The sequence below is a fragment of the Camarhynchus parvulus genome, unplaced genomic scaffold, assembly GCF_901933205.1.
Source record: "Camarhynchus parvulus unplaced genomic scaffold, STF_HiC, whole genome shotgun sequence".
Taxonomy (NCBI): Eukaryota; Metazoa; Chordata; class Aves; order Passeriformes; family Thraupidae; genus Camarhynchus; species Camarhynchus parvulus.
Window position 1 is genome coordinate 1 of NW_022148111.1, and position 18,847 is coordinate 18,847.

Consider the following 18,847-nt stretch of genomic DNA (forward strand, 5'->3'; position numbering starts at 1 on the left):
AGGAGTGGGTGAAAAACGTCAATCACTCATTTGTAAAATTTTAAAAGTTTAATAGTAGTAAAATGGTTATAAAAGCACTCCTCAGCAGCTGCTGCCGAATCCGGGTCTGAGGGGAAAAGAGGCGAAATCAGCACAAAAAAAGGGAAAAAGAGACTCGGTGATGCTCAGGTTGTGCTGCCCGCTCGGGATTTCTTGATCCATGAGAGGAAATTGTTTTATCAAGGATTTCAGAGCGCTGAACGCGGCTTTTATGGTTTTATTTTTAAGCGGGAGTTTAGCCAAATCCTGGAGGTTTTGAGATTTCCCGGGATGGAGCATCTCCTGAAAATCTTGGAATTTTTGGGCACTTCCAGGACCTTAAAACCCCAAAGTTGCCCCAAAATCCTGGAATTTTCGAGGCTGAAAAAAAGACCCAAAACTTCCCCAAATCCAACTTTTTGCCTCGCCACCTCCCAAGCCCCAAAATCACCCAAACCAGCCCCTCCCTCCATACAGAGCAGCGATTTCTTTCCCTGCCCTCACCTGGCGCGGCCCCTCCGCTCTCAGGGCTGGCTCCGACGGGCCATCGCTGAGGGGAAAAACCGTTACCAGCCTGGAACCGCGGCCACCTCGCGGCTCCCCCGGCCGTGCCGTGCCCTTCCGGCACTCACCTCATCCTCCTGTGGCCCGGCCGAGCCCCGCGGGGACGGGGCAGCGGCCGGGCCGGGGGAGCCGCCGGCTCCCGCCGCTGCCTCCGCCATAGCGGTTTCCCGCCGCTCGTTTGCCCTCAGCGCTTGCGCATGCGCGGAGCCCGCTCCGGCTTCGCCGCCATCACGGAGCAGGCGCGGGGCGGTGCCTGCCCTCACAGCGGGCGCGGAGTCCGCTCCGCCCTTCCCGCCCCTCATGCTGTTCCCTTCTTCCACCCCTCTCCCTCTTCACGCTTTCCGCGCTCTTCACGCCGTTCCCACCATGTCTCAACTCTCACCCTGTACTTTTCCCTCACCCTATTCGCGCCCTTTGGCAGCCCCTCACGATCTTTCCACCCCTCACGATCTCCCCGCCCTTTTCCCACCCCTCACGATCTTCCCGCCCTTTTCTCTCCCCTCACGGCGTTCCCGCCTTTTTCTCCACCCCTCACGTCCTTCCCGCCCTTTTCCCACCCCTCCCGAACCTCTCGCCCGCCGAATTCAAACCTGAGAGAAAAAAAAAAAAAAATCAGGAGAAAATGGGAAAAAAAAAGGAAAATAAAAAGGCTTTGGAAATTTATTTTCTTTGATAAAATCTCAACTGAAAGGGGCGGACTCTGAGAACAGCACCAGAACAGCACAAATGCCCTCGAATTCCCATGGGGAAATTCCGTGGTTCGGCTGTTTTGTGGTAAATTTGTGGGTTTTTATTTTATTTTTGGACTTTTTCAGCAGAAAAAGTGAACCCGTGGAATTTCCCGATATGAAATCCCTTGGAATGATACCAGTGGAAGGTCCGGCCTGCAAGCAACGTCCAGTGAGAAGTTTGGTAAAGCAAATTTTCCATTAATTAGCTCAATTAATTAAGAAAAATTTCCTATAGAAGTTTCCCATAGAATTTCCTATAGAAATTTCCTGTAGATTTTCCCATAGAATTTCCTATAGAATTCCCTATAGAAAATTCCAATACAGAGAACATCCAATTACAACATGAGGGGTTTAACGCACCTAGAACAGAAATCCCAGCGTAAAAAACCAGACAAAAACGAAAATAAATCCATTTTTTCCGCTGTAAAACTGGAGACAAACGCCAAGACTTTTTTCATTTCCTTCTTCTTCAGGTTCTTTGTGTAAAATCCAAAGTTTTTTCCTTAAAAAAATGGAATTTTCTGAGGCAAAATGAAGTTATAAATAATTGAGAGGTAGAGGTGTCGCTGCCATCACAATCTATTGGCTTGTTCTGAGGTAATTCATTAATTGTAAGTCAATCATTCTATCGGCCCGTGATTAATTAGCGTTAATTGACCTCTCTCCTCTCAAAAAGGTCCTTGGAATTAAAAATTCTTTAATTGGAGGCGTCGCTGCCCGGGTCGGTGATGGACGAGGGGGTGGCGGCGTCCGGCCAGCTGCCATTGGCCTGAGGGGACAGCAAATTGAATTCATTAATTCATATTAATTGGCAGTAAATTATCACAAAATCACCTGTAAATGAGATTATAGGGCATTGTGTGTTTGGAGGTGAGGGTGGTTTTAAAAGGAAATAGTAGAGTGTGTTGATATCCGAAAAAATCTTATGTTTATAATTTAACACAAATATCATATAAATTCATATATTATAACACTTAATGCATTAATATACTTATAAATAATTTTAATTTATAGATCATTTTATATATAAATATAATTAGATACATTTATGCTTTTACTTCATGTTTAATTTATAATGTCAAATGTATTTTAAAATATTAAATAAATGTGTGTAATTTATACATTTAAATCTAAATTTATATACATAATTTAATGTATTTAATGTGCATTAATAGTAATAATGGTTATTTGTAATATAAATTAAATGGAGAATATATATTATATATAAATGTAAATAAATTCATGAATAAAAAAGACAATATTTACTTATATGATTAGTATTTTGTAATACATTCATAAATATATATTTATAAATATGGCTTATAATACATATAAATTTATGTATATCTCATAACAATTATACAATAATTTATATATAAATATGTATTATAATTGATACCTATTACATTTAGAATATAAATAAAATATAAAATAATATTACATATGCTGAAAGCTTTAAAGATTTGAAAATTGATCAATTAAATTCCATTTTTCCAGCTTTTTCCCCCATCCCAACACCGGCCACGTTGGGGAAAATAAAAAAAATCAAAATAAAAATTATATAAAAATTAAAATAAATTCAAAATAAAAATAAAATAAAATTTTTAAAAATGCAATTTATGGAGAATATTTGGGAATGGAATCCCAGCTGACCTCGAGGCGCTGCGTGGAGAACAAAGGGCTCCCCACGAGGGGCTCCAACCTCCCCGGCTGCTGCAGGAAATCCAGCTAAAAATGGGGGGAAAAAGGGAAAAAAAGGTTAAAAAACAAATTTGAAATTTCCTGAAATGGGAATTTTCCATACAGAGTTTTCATAAGCATAAATTTTTCCATTTGCCAGGGCAGAAATTTGGAATTTTTTCCCATTTTCATCCCATTTTCCAGAGCAGAAATTTGGATTCTTTTACCCACTTTCCAGTACAGAAATTTGGATTTTTTTTACCCATTTTCCAGGTCAGAAATTTGGATTTTTTACCCATTTTCCAGTACAGAAATTTGGATTTTTTCCCCCATTTTCAGGGCAGAAATTTGGATTTTTTTACCCATTTTCCAGGGCAGAAATTTGGATTTTTTCCCCCATTTTCCAGGTCAGAAATTTGGATTTTTTTACCCATTTTCCAGGGCAGAAATTTGGATTTTTTCCCCCATTTTCAGGGCAGAAATTTGGATTTTTTTACCCATTTTCCAGGGCAGAAATTTGGATTTTTTCCCCATTTTCCTCACCTGGTTCTGCACGTTGGGAGGGCTCTGGTAGGAACTCAAGGGCTGCAGGTTGAGGAAGGAATCCCCAGAATTTGTCATCTTAAAAGACCCAGAGGAGGCTGAAAAAACAACAAAAAACCCCAAAAAATGAAATTAAAATAAAGATTTTTAATGGGTGATAAAATGCCCACAATGGTTCTGCAGGTGGGATAAAAAAAGGGAATAAATGGAATTAAAATGGGGGAAAAAAGGGATTTTAGAAGGGAATAAAAGTGACTAAAACAGGAAATAAAAGGAAAAAAAGGAAATATAAAAGAGATAAACAGAAATAAAATTAAATATATAGAAAATAAACAGAAATAAATTGAAATAAGGGGTAATAAAAGGACATTAAAGGAAATAAATATAATTAGGTGGAAATAAAAATTGATATAAAGGAAAGAAATAGAAATAGAAGAATATTCAAAGAAAATAAAAAGGAAACAAAGGGAAATAAAAAGACATTAAAAGTAAAATAAAGGAAATAAATGGAAATAAAGGCAAATAAACAGAAAAAAGTTACATTAAAAAGAAATAAAATTTCATTACATTAAAAAGAAATAAAAAGAAATAAAAAGGAAATAAAATTAAAAATAAAGTACAACTAAATAAACAGAATTAAACCAAACTAAAAAAGAAAAACCGCAAATTAAAGCAAAATAAAAAGGAAAACCAAACCCCCCAGTGCTCCCAGCAGCTCATTAATTAGCCCGGTGCTAATTAAGGTTTAGCCCCGCCCACCTGAGCCGGGGGAGGGGCTCCAGTAGCCAAAATAAACCAAAAATAAACCAAAATAAATCCAAAATAAATCCATTTAAAGAGGAATAACAAGTCCCACAATGCTCCCGGCAGCTCATTAATTATCTCTGGGTTAATTAAGATTTGGCCCCGCCCACCTGAGCAGGGGGAGGGGCTCCAGTAGCCAAAATAAACCAAAAATAAACCAAAATAAACCAAAAATAAACCAAAATAAAAGAAAATAACTCAAATTAATGAGGAATAACAAGTCCCACATTGCTCCCAGCAGCTCATTAATTGTCTCTGGGTTAATTAAGATTTGGCCCCGCCCACCTGAGCCGGGGGAGGGGCTCCAGTAGCCAAAAATAAACCAAAAAATAAACCAAAATAAACCAAAAATAAACAAAAATAAATCCAAAATAAATCAAATTAAAGAGGAATAACAACTCCCACATTGCTCCCAGCAGCTCATTAATTAGCCCGGTGCTAATTAAGGTTTAGCCCCGCCCACCTGAGCAGGGGAGGGGTCCTGGTAGCCAAAAAAACCAAAAAACCACAAAATAAACCAAAATAAATCCAAAATAAATCCATTTAAAGAGGAATAACAAGTCCCACAATGCTCCCGGCAGCTCATTAATTATCTCTGGGTTAATTAAGATTTGGCCCCGCCCACCTGAGCCGGGGGAGGGGCTCCAGTAGCCAAAATAAACCAAAAATAAACCAAAATAAACCAAAAATAAACCAAAATAAATCCAAAATAAATCAAATTAAAGAGGAATAACAAGTCCCACATTGCTCCCAGCAGCTCATTAATTAGCCCGGTGCTAATTAAGGTTTAGCCCCGCCCACCTGAGCAGGGGGAGGGGTCCTGGTAGCCAAAAACGAACCACAAATAAACCAAAATAAATCCAAAATAAATCCATTTAAAGAGGAATAACAAGTCCCACAATGCTCCCGGCAGCTCATTAATTGTCTCTGGGTTAATTAAGATTTGGCCCCGCCCACCTGAGCCGGGGGAGGGGGGGGAGGGGCCCCGCCGGCCCCTGTAGGCCTCGGCCTCCTCCTGGAAGCGGCCCATGTTCTTCTTGTAGCGGATGCGCTTGTTCCCGAACCAGTTGGAGACCTGGAGCGGGGAAATCAGGGATAAATGGGGTGAGGGCCACAAGATTGGGGATTTTTGGGGTTAAAATGGGGTTTTTTTGGGGTTAAAATGGGATTTTTCGGGGTTAAAATGGAATTTTCTGAGGAATATTTGGGATTTTTCAGGATTAAAATGGGGTTTTTCCGACAATATTTGGGGTTTTTCCAGGTTAAAATGGGATTTTTTCTACAATATTTCAGATTTTTCTGGGTTAAAATGGGATTTTTTTTTGAGTTTAAAAGGGGTTTTTCCTGCAGAATTTGAAATTTTCCTGAGTTAAAACGGAGTTTTTTCCACAATATTTGGGATGCGCTTGTTCCTGAACCAGTTGGAGACCTGGGAGCTGGGAAAATCCAAGAAAATGGGGTGAAGGAAATGGGGAAATTGATAAAAAAAGAATTTTTATCTTGTTAGGGGACAAAATTGGCAAAAAATCCAGGGAATTTCCCCCAAAATCTTGGGAATTTGCCTCCAAAACCCCGTGAATTTGCCCCCAAATCTGGTGAATTTCCCCCAAACCCAGTGAATTTTCCCTCAAAATGCCGTGAATTTTCCCCCCAAAATCCCAGAAAATTTCCCCCCAAAATCCCGTGAATTTGCCCCAAAATCCTGTGAATTTTCCCCCCAAAATCCCAGAAAATTTCCCCCCAAAATCCCGTGAATTTGCCCCAAAATCCTGTGAATTTCCCCCAAACCCTGTGAATTTCCCCCCAAAATCCCAGAGAATTTCCCCCAAAATCCCGTGACTTTCCCCCAAACCCAGTGAATTTTCCCTCAAAATGACGTGAATTTTCCCCCCAAAATCCCGTGAATTTTCCCCCCAAAATCCCGTGAATTTTCCCCCCAAAATCCTGTGAATTTCCCCCAAACCCTGTGAATTTCCCCCCAAAATCCCGTGAATTTTCCCCCCAAAATCCTGTGAATTTCCCCCAAACCCTGTGAATTTTCCCTCAAAATCCTGTGAATTTTCCCCCCAAAATCCCAGAAAATTTCCCCACAAAATCCTGTGAATTTGCCCCAAAATCCCGTGAATTTGCCCCAAACCCTGTGAATTTCCCCCCAAAATCCCGTGAATTTTCCCTCAAAATCCTGTGAATTTTCCCCCCAAAATCCCAGAAAATTTCCCCACAAAATCCCGTGAATTTGCCCCAAAATCCCGTGAATTTTCCCCCAAACCCAGTGAATTTTCCCTCAAAATCCTGTGAATTTCCCCCAAAATCTGGTGAATTTTCCCTCAAAATCCTGTGATTTTTCCCTCCAAAATCCCAGAAAATTTCCCCACAAATCCCATGAATTTTCCCCCCAAAATCCCAGAAAATTTCCCCACAAATCCCATGAATTTTCCCCCCAAAATCCCAGAAAATTTCCCTACAATCTGATGAATTTCCCCCAAAATCCCAGAAAATTTCCCCCCAAAATCCCAGAAAATTTCCCCACAATCTGATGAATTTGCCCCAAAATCCCAGAAAATTTTCCCCCCATACCCTGGGAATTTGCCCCAGAAATCCAGGGAAATTGCCCCAAATCTGTGGAATTTCCACCAAATCTGGGGAATTTTCCCAAAATCCCGTGATTTTCCCCCAGACCTGGGAGACGCTGATGCCGCCCCTGCGCGCCAGCTCCTCCTTGGCCTCCTCGCTGGGGTAGGGGTTGCTCAGGTGGGAATAGAAATACTCGTTCAGCACCTCGGTGGCCTGCTTGCTGAAATTGCGCCGCTTCCGCCTGGAAATGGGGAAAAAATCAAAATATTGGGGGTTCATTGGGAAATAAATCCATTTATTGGGGGCTAATTTGATTAATAAATCCATTTATTGGGGGCTAATTTGATTAATAAATCCATTTATTTGGGGTTAATTTGATTTATCAATCAATTCAGAAATACTCGTTCAGCACCTGCTTGCTGAAACTGCGCCGCTTCCGCCTCGAAATCAAAAATAAATCAAATTATTGGGATTTAATAGGAAAAAATAAATTATGGAGGGAAATAAATCCATTTATTGGGGGTTAATTTGATTAATAAATCCATTTATTGGGGGTTAATTTGATTTATCAATCAATTCAGAAATACTCGTTCAGCACCTGCTTGCTGAAACTGCGCCGCTTCCGCCTGGAAATCCAAAATAAATCAAATTATTGGGATTTAATAGGAAAAAATCAAATTATAGAGGGAAATAACTCCATTTATTGGGGGTTAATTTGATTAATAAATCCATTTATTGGGGGTTAATTTGATTTATCAATTAATTCAGAAATACTCGTTCAGCACCTCCGTGGCCTGCTTGCTGAAACTGCGCCGCTTCCGACTCGAAATCAAAAATAAATCCAATTATTGGGAGTTGCCGAGCTTACCATGGTCAACACCAACCCAAAAACATCGACATTTTTCACCAAAAATCCACGTTTTTCCACCAAAACCCTCACCTGGTTTGGAGGAACCTGGACCTGAGCATCACGATGGCCTCACAGGAGCTCTGATTGAGCCGAGGTGGATGTGGTTGACACCAACCCCAAACCATCCATATTTTTCACCAAATATCCAAAATTTTCCACCCATTTGAGGAACTTTTTCCCAAAATTCCCTCACCTGGTGTCGAGGAACCTGGACCTGAGGATCATGGTGGCCTCACAGGAGCTCTGCTTGAGCTGAGCTTGCCATGGTTGACACCAACCCAAAAAAGTCCATATTTTTCACCAAACCCCACATTTTCCAACAAATCTCCACATTTTTCCATCAAAATTCACGTTTTCCACCAAAACCCTCACCTGGTTTGGAGGAACCTGGACCTGAGCATCACGATGGCCTCACAGGAGCTCTGCTGGAGCTGAGCTTACCGTGCATGACGCCCACCAAAAAAACCCAAAATTTTTCATTAAAAATCCACAATTTTCCCCCGAAACCTCACACTTTGAGGAATTTTTTCCCCAAAATTCCCTCACCTGGCGTCGAGGAAGCGGGACCTGAGGATCATGACGGCCTCGCAGGTGCTCTGCTTGAGCTGAGCTTGCCATGGTTGACACCAACCCAAAAAGTCCATATTTTTCACCAAATCTCCAATTCTTTCCACCAAATCTCCATCTCTTTCCACCAAAACCCCATAATTGGAGGAATATTTTCTCAAATTGGCTCATCTGGCATGGAGGAACTTGGACCTGAGGATCACGACGGCCTCGCAGGAGCTTTGCTTGAGCTGGGGTTACCATGGATGATGTCCACCCAAAAATGTCCACATTCTTCTATAAAATCTCCACATTTTTCTACTTTTGGAGGATTTTTCCCCAAAATTCCCTCACCTGGCGTCGAGGAACCTGGACCTGAGGATCATGGTGGCCTCACAGGTGCTCTGCTTGAGCTCAGCTTGCCGTGGTTGACACCAACCCAAAAAAGTCCATATTTTTCACCAAATCCCCACATTTTTCCAACAAATCTCCACATTTTTCCATCAAAAATCCACGTTTTTCCACCAAAACCCTCACCTGGTTTGGAGGAACCTTGACCTGAGCATCACGATGGCCTCACAGGAGCTCTGATTGAGCCGAGGTGGATGTGGTTGACACCAACCCCAAACCATCCATATTTTTCACCAAATATCCAAAATTTTCCACCCATTTGAGGAACTTTTTCCCAAAATTCCCTCACCTGGCATCGAGGAACCGGGACCTGAGGATCATGGTGGCCTCACAGGAGCTCTGCTTGAGCTGAGCTTGCCATGGTTGACACCAACCCAAAAAAGTCCATATTTTTCACCAAATACCCACATTTTTCCACCAAATCTCCATATTTTTCCATCAAAATATCCACATTTTTCCATCAAAACCCTCACCTGGTTTGGAGGAACCTTGACCTGAGCATCACGATGGCCTCACAGGAGCTCTGCTGGAGCTGAGCTTACCGTGCATGACGCCCACCAAAAAAACCCAAAATTTTTCATCAAAAATCCACAATTTTCCCCCAAAACCTCACACTTTGAGGAATTTTTTCCCCAAAATTCCCTCACCTGGCGTCGAGGAAGCGGGACCTGAGGATCATGACGGCCTCGCAGGTGCTCTGCTTGAGCTGCAGCTGGATGGAGCTGAACTTGCCGTGGATGACGCCCACCATGCGCTCGATCTCGCGCGGCGCGATCGGCCGCGTGCGGCTCTGCTCCCGCAGCAGGTTCAGCACGTGCGTCGTGAACTCGCTGCACGCCTGGCACGGGGAAAAAAACGGGGATTTAGGGGAAAAATGGGGGAAAAACGGGGATTTAGGGGAAAAATGGGGAAAAATGGGGAATAATGGGGGAAAAATGGGGGAAAAATGGGGGGAAAAAATGGGGGAAAATGGGGGAAAAAATGGGGAAAAATGGGGGAAATGGGGAAAAAATGGGGGGAAAAAATGAGGGGAAAAATGGGGGAAAAATGGGGGAAATAGGAAAAAATGGGGAATAATGGGGGGAAAAATGGGGGGGGAAATGGGGGGAAAAATGGGGGAAATGGGAAAAAATGGGGGGGAAAAATGGGGGGAAAAATGGGGGGAAATAGGAAAAAATGGGGAATAATGGGGGGGAAAATGGGGGGGAAAAATGGGGGAAATGGAAAAAAAATGGGGGAAAAATGGGGGGCAAAATGGGGGGAAAATGGGGGGAAATAGGAAAAAATGGGGAATAATGGGGGGGAAAAATGAGGGGGAAAATGGGGAAAAAATGGGGAATAATGGGGGGAAAAAATGGGGGGAAAATGGGGGAAAAAATGGGGAAATGGGGGATTTGGGAGGGAAAATGGGGAAAAAATGGGTAGAAACGGGAAAAAAATGGGAAAAAATGGGGGAAAATGGGGATTATGGGGGAAAATGGGGAAAAATGAGGGGGAAATGGGAAGAAATGGGGGATTTAGGGGGGGGAAGTGGGGAAAATGTGAAAAAATGGGGGATTTAGGGGGGGAAATGGGGAAAATGCAAAAAAATGGGGAGAAATGGGAAAAAAAGGGAAAAAATGGGGGATTTAAGGGAAAATAGGGGATTTATGGGAATAATGGGGAACAAATGAGGGGAAAATGGGGAAAAATGGGGATTTAGGGGGGGAATGGGGAATAATGGGGGATTTGGGGGTGAAAATGGGGAAGAAAAAGGGGGGAATTGGGGAAAATATGGGGGATTTAGAGGGGAAAATGGGAGATTTTTCCCTTAATCCCCTTTAATTTTTTCTTTCATTCCCTTTGATTTTCCTCTTAATCCCATTTAATTTTTCCTTTAATCCCCTTTAATTTTTCCCTTAACCCCCTTGTATTTTTCCTTCAATTTCCTTTCATTTTTTCCTTAATTCCCTTGGATTTTCCTCTTAATCCCATTTAATTTTCCCTTTCATTTTCTTCTTTCATTTCTATGGATTTTCCCTTAAATTCCTTTGATATTTTTCTTTAATTCCCTTGGATTTTCCTCTTAATCCCATTTAATCTCCCCTTGACTCCCCTCCACCACACTCCACCAAACCCCAAACTCCTCCTCCTCCCCTTCCCCAAACCCCCCACCTAAACCCAATTAAAAACCCCAAAATTCCCCCCAAATTCCCCTCTCAGATCACCTGCTCGTACTTGTCCAGCTCGGCGTGGAAGATGTGCCGGATCTGGGCCAGTTTGGCGCGGTAATCCGAGTGCTCCGCCCCGGCCTCCACACCCACATTTCCGAGTCCTTCTGGGGTTTTTCCGGCTCCTTCTCCTAATTTTCCGGGATCCTCTGGGATTTCGAGGGGTTCTTGTCCCGTTTTGGGGGGTTCTTGTCCCGTTTTTGGGGCTCCTGTCCCGTTTTCGGGAGTTTTTGGCGGGGAGCGGCGGCCACGCCCTCAGCCCTCAGCATGTTGTCCAGGCGCAGCAGCTGCGCGTCAGGAGGCTCCGCCTCCGCAGGGCCGCGCACCGTGAGGGCTGAGGGGAAAACGCGGGAAAATGTGAGGAAAAACGGGAAAAAACGGGGGGAAATGAGGAAAAATGAGGGGGAATTGGGAAATGGGAGGGGATATTGGGGAAATGGGGGAAAATGGGAAAAAAACGGCGGGGAAATGAGGAAAAATGAGGGGGAATTGGGAAATGGGAGGGGAAATTGGGGAAATGGGGGAAAATGGGAAAAAAACCGGGGGAAAATGAGGAAAAATGAGGGGGAATTGGGAAATGGGAGGGGATATTGGGGAAATGGGGAAAATGGGAAAAAAAACGGGGGGGAAATGAGGAAAAATGAGGGGGAATTGGGAAATGGGAGGGGAAATTGGGGAAATGGGGGAAAATGAGGGGAAAACAGGAAAAAAACCGGGGGAAAATGAGGAAAAATGAGGGGGAATTGGGAAATGGGAGGGGAAATTGGGGAAATGGGGGAAAATGAGGGGAAAACGGGGAAAAAAACGGGGGAAAATGAGGAAAAATGAGGGGGAATTGGGAAATGGGAGGGGAAAATGGGAGGAAATGAAGAAAAATGAGGGGAAATGGGGAAGAAAATGAGGGGAAAATGGGGAAGAAAATGAGGGAAAATGGAGAAGGGGGAAAATTGGAAAAAAATGAGGGAAATGGGGAAGAAAAGAGGGGGAATGGGGAAAAATTAGCAGAAGTGGGGGGGAAAATCGGGGGAAATGAGGAAAAAATAGGGAAAATGAGGGGAAATGGGGAAGAAAATGAGGGGAAATGGGGAAGAAAAGGGGGGGGAAATGAGGGGAAAAGGGGAACAAAAGGGGAAAAAATGAGGAAAAAAACAGGAAAAAATGAGCGGAAATGGGGAAGAAAAGGGGGAAATTCGAAAAAAATTAGGGAAAATGGGGCAGAAAAGGGGGAAAACAGGGAAGAAAATGAGGGAAAACAGGGAATAAAATGAGGCAAACAAGGAAGAAAATGAGGGAAAACAGGGCAAAAAAATGAGGAAAAATAGGGGAAAATTAAGAAAAAGGAGGAAAAGTGAGGGAAAATAGGGAAGAAAATGAGGAAAAATGGGGGAAAAAAGAGGATTTGCCATTAATGGCTGTTTCGGCAAGAAAATTTGAGATTTTCTCATTTCATGCAGGTGTCCCTGTTAAGTAAAAGTGGAGAGAGAGAGGGGGAAAATAATGAAAGAAATGAGGAGAAAGAAAGAAAAAATATGGGGATTCCTGATTTTTTTTTCTCATTTTTCTGGGAAAAATCTGGAAATTTCTGGATTGGTAGAGAAAAAACTGGGAATTTCCAAAAAAAGCCCTCCCAAATCCTGGAATTTTTCCATAAAACGCCAAAATTTCCTTTTTCTCCCAGAAAAAAACCTCCAAAAACCTCAAATTTCAACCTATTTTTTGTTTTAACTTTTAATGAAGACTCTGCGAAGGAAAATCGGGAAAAAGTGGAATGGGGGGATAATTGAGGAGAAAAGGTGGGATTTGAGGGAAAAATGGGGAAAAAAAAGGAGAAATCCAGACCTGTTTTTTCCTTGATTTCACAGAGGACGCTGAACAGAGCCGGCTTCATCCTGTGGCAGTTCAGGGCATGCTTCCTCCAAAAAATGTGGAAAAATCAGCCCCAAAATTCATGGAAAAAACCCCAAACTGGAGTCACGTTGAGGGAAGAGCAGGTGTGTGAGGAAAATCCTGGAAAACAATGGGAAAATCTGTGGGGAAATGGGAATTTTGGGGTGTTTTTTTGGGTTTAATCTCAAATTTCTGAAAGGAAAAGTCCTAATTTTTCAGAATTTTGGGGATAAATTCCACAATAAACACAGGGAAATATCCACTGGATGCAAAATCCACCTCAAATTCTCTTTTTTTGCTGCTTTGAGCCCTCTTTTACCTCATAGAAATCTATTTATAGATGAACTTAATGGATTTTTTTTTAATTATACATTCCCCAAATTCTCCAATTTTCCAGGCTTTGGGCCCAAATTCCACCATGAAAAATCCTCAATAGGGACCACCTCAAAATCCCTTCTTTTTTTTTTTGCTGTTTTCGAGCCCTTTTTCCCCTCAGAAAACCCATTAAAAATCCACTTTTCCCTCATTTTCCCAGCAAATCCCGATTTTCCCGCCCTGCGGACCTCCCCAATCCGGGCTCCCCATCAGCCCCGCCCCCAATCCCGGGATTTCCCCTCAAATTTTTGGAATTTTTCCCTCAGAACCTCCCGGGTTTTGTCCCAAAAATTCGGGATTTTGCCTTAAAAAAAAAAAGGCGGGAAAAAAAAACAACCGGAACCGCGGCCGGAGAACAAAGGCGGCTCCGATCCCATTGTCCTTAAAAAAAAGGGAATGTGAGGGAAAAATCTCACCAAAACCCCCCCATTTTGGGGCTAAAACCTTCGATTGGGGTCTCCGAAGGCAGTGCTGGTTAATTAAGTAATTAATAATTAATTAGGAATTAATTATTCCTTATTAAGTCCCTGCCCAGCTCCTCCCTGCCGGGTCCGCTTCCCGCCTTAAATCGGGAGCTTGGATCTTAAAATTCTCAATTTTGGGACTTTCGAAGGGCTTGGAAACCCTCCCAAAAATTGCATTTTTAATAAAAAATTATAAATTAATCCCTAATTAATGGGTGGAAACGCCTCAAGTCCAACAAACTTTGCAGGCAGGGGGAAAGAAAAGTGGATTTTCCACTGGAATGCTGGAAAATTGGGAAGCAGATGGCTGGGTTTGGGTTAATATTGAAAGGATTTGAGTTTAAAAAAGCTCATTCCTCAATTTATGGGAAATGAAACTCCCAAGAAACTCAAAATTAGCCAGAATATCCCAAAATTCTCCTCAGTATTCCACGACATCCAAATTTAGGGAATCCCTACAAGAGCTGCAGGTGGGGAATGCCCAAAAAATGCCAGGAAAGGTCAAAAAAAGGGAATTTTTGAGGGAAAATTGACAATTCCATCCCCAAAACCACCAAACAAACAAATAAAAATTTATTTAATTCCCAAATTTAGAGGGTTTGCAGGGAAAACTCCTCCTGAAATTGCGAATAATCCACGGAAACAGCTGGAATTCGGGGCTGCCGCACCCAAAAGGGGCCAAATTTTGGGGCCAGATAAGGAAAAACGGGGATTTTTATCAGCCCCCGAATAGGGACCACTCCCAGCTCCCCAAAAACCGCAGGAATGAAGAAAAACACCCCAAAAAAGCCGAATTTTTGTAGGATTTGAGGCAATTCCCTCCCGGAGCGGCAGCTACTGAGGCGTTAATTACCCTCAATTAATTAAGAAATGCACAACCCGCCAAAATCCTGGAATTTTGTTCATTCCCAGCGCTGGTTTTCCCTAAAATTCAGGAAATCCTGGGGTGGATGGAGGATTTATTCCAAATTATCCCAAACTGGGGAATCCCACCCCATCCTGGCCAAAATTCCAGCCCCAAGCAGCTCCAGTTTTCCCATTCCTGGGGTTTTTTGCCCCATTCCCAGTGGGGTTTTTCCAATTCCCAGTGGGATTTGCCCCATTTCTGAAGATTTTCCCTCATTCCCAGTGGGGTTTTCCTCACTTTTTCCGTGGTTTTGCCCCATTCCCAGTGGGGTTTTCATCATTTTTCAGTGGGATTTTCTCCCCAATCCTGAAGTTTTTCCCCCAGTCCTAAAGTTTTCCCTCAATCCTGGAGTTTTTTCCTCATTTCCAGTGGGGTTTTTCCCATTCCTGGGGGTTTTTTTCCCCTCATTTTCTGCAGTTTTGCCCCATTCCCAGTCGGGTTTTCCCCTTTCCCAATGGTTTTCCCTCATTCCCAGTGATTTTTGTCCCAATCCTGAGGGTTTTTCCCCCATTCCCAGTAATTTTTGTCCCATTCCTGGGTCTTTTCCCACATTCCTGGTGGTTTTGCCCCATTCCCGGCAGTCTTGCCTGGGATTGTCCTGCCTGACCTCACCAGGAATGGGGCAAAACTGCCGGGAATGGGGCAAAACTGCCGGGAATGGGGCAAAACCACCAAGAATGGGGCAAAACCACGGGGAATTGGGGCAAAACTGCTGGGAATGGGGGAAACCCGCCAGAAATGGAGCAAAACCACCAGGAATGGGGGAAAACCCGCTGGAAATGGGGGGTTAGACCAGGAGTGGGGCAAAAACTCCGGGAATGGGGCAAAAACTCTGGGATTGGGACAAAACCGTGTGGGAATGGGATAAAACCACCCGACAATGGGGCAAAACCACCAGGAATGGGGTAAAAGCACCCGGCAATGGGGCAAACCCGTGTGGGAATGGGGCAAATCCCCGTGAATTGCCCTCAGAGCGGGAAGGACGCGGGGAACACACGGGAGCATCAGCCGGGATGCGGGGCCCTGACCGGAGCGGGAAAGCCGCGAATAACGGGGAAGTTTCCCCCTCAAACCCTTCCCTCACTGTCCCCTCAGTGTCCCCTCGGTGTTCCCTCAGTGTTCCCGCGCTGAGTCACGGCCGTGCCGGTGTCCCCGGTCCCCGTTGCCGCTGTCCCCTCCTCGTACCTGGCCTGGGCCTCATCCAAGCTCTGGTCGGTGATGGCCATGATCTGCTGCAGGACATCGCCGGTGTCGCGCTGCGCTGGCCCCGCTGCCGGCCCTGAGGGCGGCCCTGAGGGCGGCGGGTCCCCGCCGCTGGCGGCGGCAGCGGGGGGAGGTGCTGGCGGAAGAGACCCCGGCAGGGCCGCCCCGGGCATCAACCGCGGCGCGGCCTCCATGGGCGGGCCTGGAGCCGCGGGCCCGGCGCGACACAGCGCGACAAATCGCGACAGGGCGCGACAGGAGCCGCGCCGAGCCGGCGGCCACAGAGCCACCCCCCCAACCCCCCGCGCTGCCGCCGGCCCTGGCCACGCCCCCTCCCCGTCCCGCCCACAAGAGGCCACGCCCCTTAGTGAGGGGACGCCCTTCCCGCCTTTCCGCTTAGCCACGCCCCCAGTACAAGTCACGCCCCTTCATGAGGAGACGCCCTTCCCGCCTTTGCGCTTGGTCACGCCCCCATGATAAACCACGCCCCTTCATGAGGGGACGAATCTTCCCGCCATCATTGTGACCACGCCCCCACCTGACCACGCCCTTTCTGCTGGTTTATGATCCCGCCCAGTTGTGGCCACGCCCCCGATCTGACCACGCCTCCAGAGCCGCCATTTCCGCCCTTTCGACCCCACCCAAACGTCCTGTGGTGTCCATGGTAACCATAGCCACGCCCACCTCCATTAGGCCACGCCCCCGTCCCGATTTCTCAGTATTTTCCCCTTTTTCCGCCCAAAACTTCAGGAATTTTTTTTGTGCCCACAGCCCGGTTTTGGGTCATTTCGAGGCTCTGGGGTTGAATCCCAACAAAGCAGAGTTTTGATCCCATTTTTGGGATAAAAACAGAGGGGAAAAAAATGAAAGAATTTGATGGAAAAACCCAAAGGAATAAAAGGAAAAATGAAGGAATTAATGGGAAAATCAAGAAATTGCAGCTTAAAAATTCCCAGGATCAGGAAAAAAAGAGGGGGGAAAAAAAAGAGGGAAAATTTGGCTTTTTCTCAGCATTCCCAAATTCTGGGATTTGTGGAATTTTCAGGGCAAATTCTGCCCTCGGAATTCCCAACCTCCCCCCCGAAGATTCCCGAGCCTTTTCCAAGGAAAAACGACTCTGGGTTAAAACCAGTCTTTAATGGGAATTCTGCTCCGAGGGTTTCCCAAAAAACCTGGATTTTTCCAGGGAAAAAATCCAGGCTGGAGCCCCCCAGGAATCCAAAGTTCTTCTCCATCCTTGATCCCACCAGGAGTTTTCCAAATTTGATTTTAGAGCCCCCAAGATGCTCCCAAATCCCAAAAAATCACTTCAGCCTTGATCCCACCAGGAGTTTTCCATGGAATTTTGGTTCTGGAGCGTCCCAGGAACCCGAAGTTCTCCCAGATCCCACAAAATCTCCTCGTTCTTGAGTTTTCCGAGGAAATTTGATGCTGGAGCTCCCCAGGACTCCAAAATTCTTCTCAAATCTTGATCCCACCAGCAGTTGTCCAAATTTTATTTTGGAGCCCCCAAGATGCTCCCAAATCCCAAAAAATCACTTCATCCTTGATCTCATTATGACTTTTCCATTGAAATTTCCACACTGGAACCGCCAAGGAACCCAGAATTCTCCTCAACGCCCACAATCCTCTCTTCACCACGATGTTCCCGGGAAAAAATTCCCGACACCTCGGAGCTGGGCCACCCCCAAAAAACCTCCAAAAAAAAAATATCCCCCCCCCCAAAAAAAAGAACTCAAAAAAATCCCAAAAAACCTCCAAATTTCCCGCAAAAAACATCGAAAATTGCCAAAAAACAACTCCAAAAAATCCCAAAAAACGTCAAAAATTCCAAAAAACAGCTCCAAAAAATCCCCAAAAAACAACCCCAAAAAAATTAAAAAAAACTTAAAAAAAACCAAAAAACCCACCAAAAAATCCCAAAAACCTTCCAAAAAATCCCCAAAAACCTCCAAAAATCCCCAAATTCCCCAAAACCTCCAAAAACCCCCAAACTCCCCAAAACCTCCAAAAACCCCCAAATTCCCAAAGGCCTCCAAAAAATCCCAAGAAACCTCCAAAAAATCCCAAAGAAAAACCCCAAAAATCCCAACCCCCAAAAATCCTCAAAAACCGAATCCAAAAATTCCCCAAAAACCTCCAAAAAGCACCCCAAAAAAACTCCAAAAAATCCAAAAAAACCATCAAAAATGTCCCCAGAAACCCCAAAATATCCCAAAAAACCACAAAAAATCCCAAAAAACATCAAAAATTCCCAAAAAACCTCCAGAAAAATCCTCAAAAAACAAAAAAAAATCCCAAAAAAAACCTCCAAAAAATCCCCAAAAAACCTCCAAACAATTCCAAAAAAAATCAAAAATTAAAAAAAAACTCAAAAAAATCCTCAAAAAAATCCCAAAAAAACTCCAAAAAATCCTCAAAAACCTACTCCAAAAATTCCCAAAAAACCATCAAAAATTCCCCAAAAACCTCTGAAAAATCCCAAAAAAACCCCCCAAAAGTCCCAAAAAACCTCAAAAAAACCAAAAAAAACCCTCAAAATAAAAAAACCACCCCAAAAAACAACTCCCAAAAATCCCAAAAAAAACCCCTCCAAAAAATCCCAAAAAACATCAAAAAAAAATCTCCAAAAAATCCCAAACAACCACCCAAAAAATCCAAAAAAAACCCCAAAAATTCCCCAAAAAACCCTCAAAAAATCCCAAAAAAACTCCAAAAAATTCCAAAAAACATCCAAAAAATCCTCAAAAACCTACTCCAAAAATTCCCAAAAAACCATCAAAAATTCCCCAAAAACCTCCAAAAAATCCCAAAAAAAAACCCCAAAAGTCCCAAAAAACCTCAAAAAAACAAAAAAAAAACCTCAAAAAAAAAAAAAAAAAACCTCCCAAAAATCCCAAAAAAAACCTCCAAAAAATCCCAAAAAACCCACAAAAAATCCCAAAAAACCATCAAAAAAATCCCAAAAAACATCCAAAAAATCCCAAAAAAACCCCAAAAATTCCCAAAAACCTCCAAAA

At 43.8% G+C, this 18,847-nt stretch overlaps 1 protein-coding gene across 1 annotated transcript; it reads right to left on the minus strand.

The window, feature by feature from the left end:
* Positions 1-1,234: 1,234 nt before the first annotated feature.
* On the minus strand, positions 1,235-16,117 carry LOC115916057 (pre-B-cell leukemia transcription factor 1-like). The gene is made up of 10 exons (XM_030969769.1): positions 15,810-16,117; positions 12,831-12,904; positions 11,237-11,325; positions 10,989-11,138; positions 9,429-9,619; positions 7,020-7,155; positions 5,298-5,415; positions 3,537-3,634; positions 2,967-3,041; positions 1,235-2,082 (listed from the first exon to the last, which is right to left on the minus strand). The coding sequence occupies exons 1-10, from the start codon at positions 16,019-16,021 to the stop codon at positions 2,011-2,013; spliced, it is 1,215 nt and encodes a 404-aa protein (XP_030825629.1). The 5' UTR covers positions 16,022-16,117; the 3' UTR covers positions 1,235-2,010.
* Between the last annotated feature and the right edge of the window lie 2,730 nt (positions 16,118-18,847).

What these genes read in the sequence shown, in the direction of transcription:
- LOC115916057 (XM_030969769.1), bottom strand. Translation starts at nt 16,021, where the DNA reads ATGGAGGCCGCGCCGCGGTTGATGCCCGGGGCGGCCCTGCCGGGGTCT. An exon ending in TGAGGGCTGAGGGCGTGGCC is followed by an intron (nt 11,139 to 11,236) that starts GCCGCTCCCCGC and finishes GAAATCCCAGAG; the next exon opens with GATCCCGGAAAATTAGGAGA. An exon ending in GCGGCATCAGCGTCTCCCAG is followed by an intron (nt 5,416 to 7,019) that starts GTCTGGGGGAAA and finishes TCCCCGCTCCAG; the next exon opens with GTCTCCAACTGGTTCGGGAA.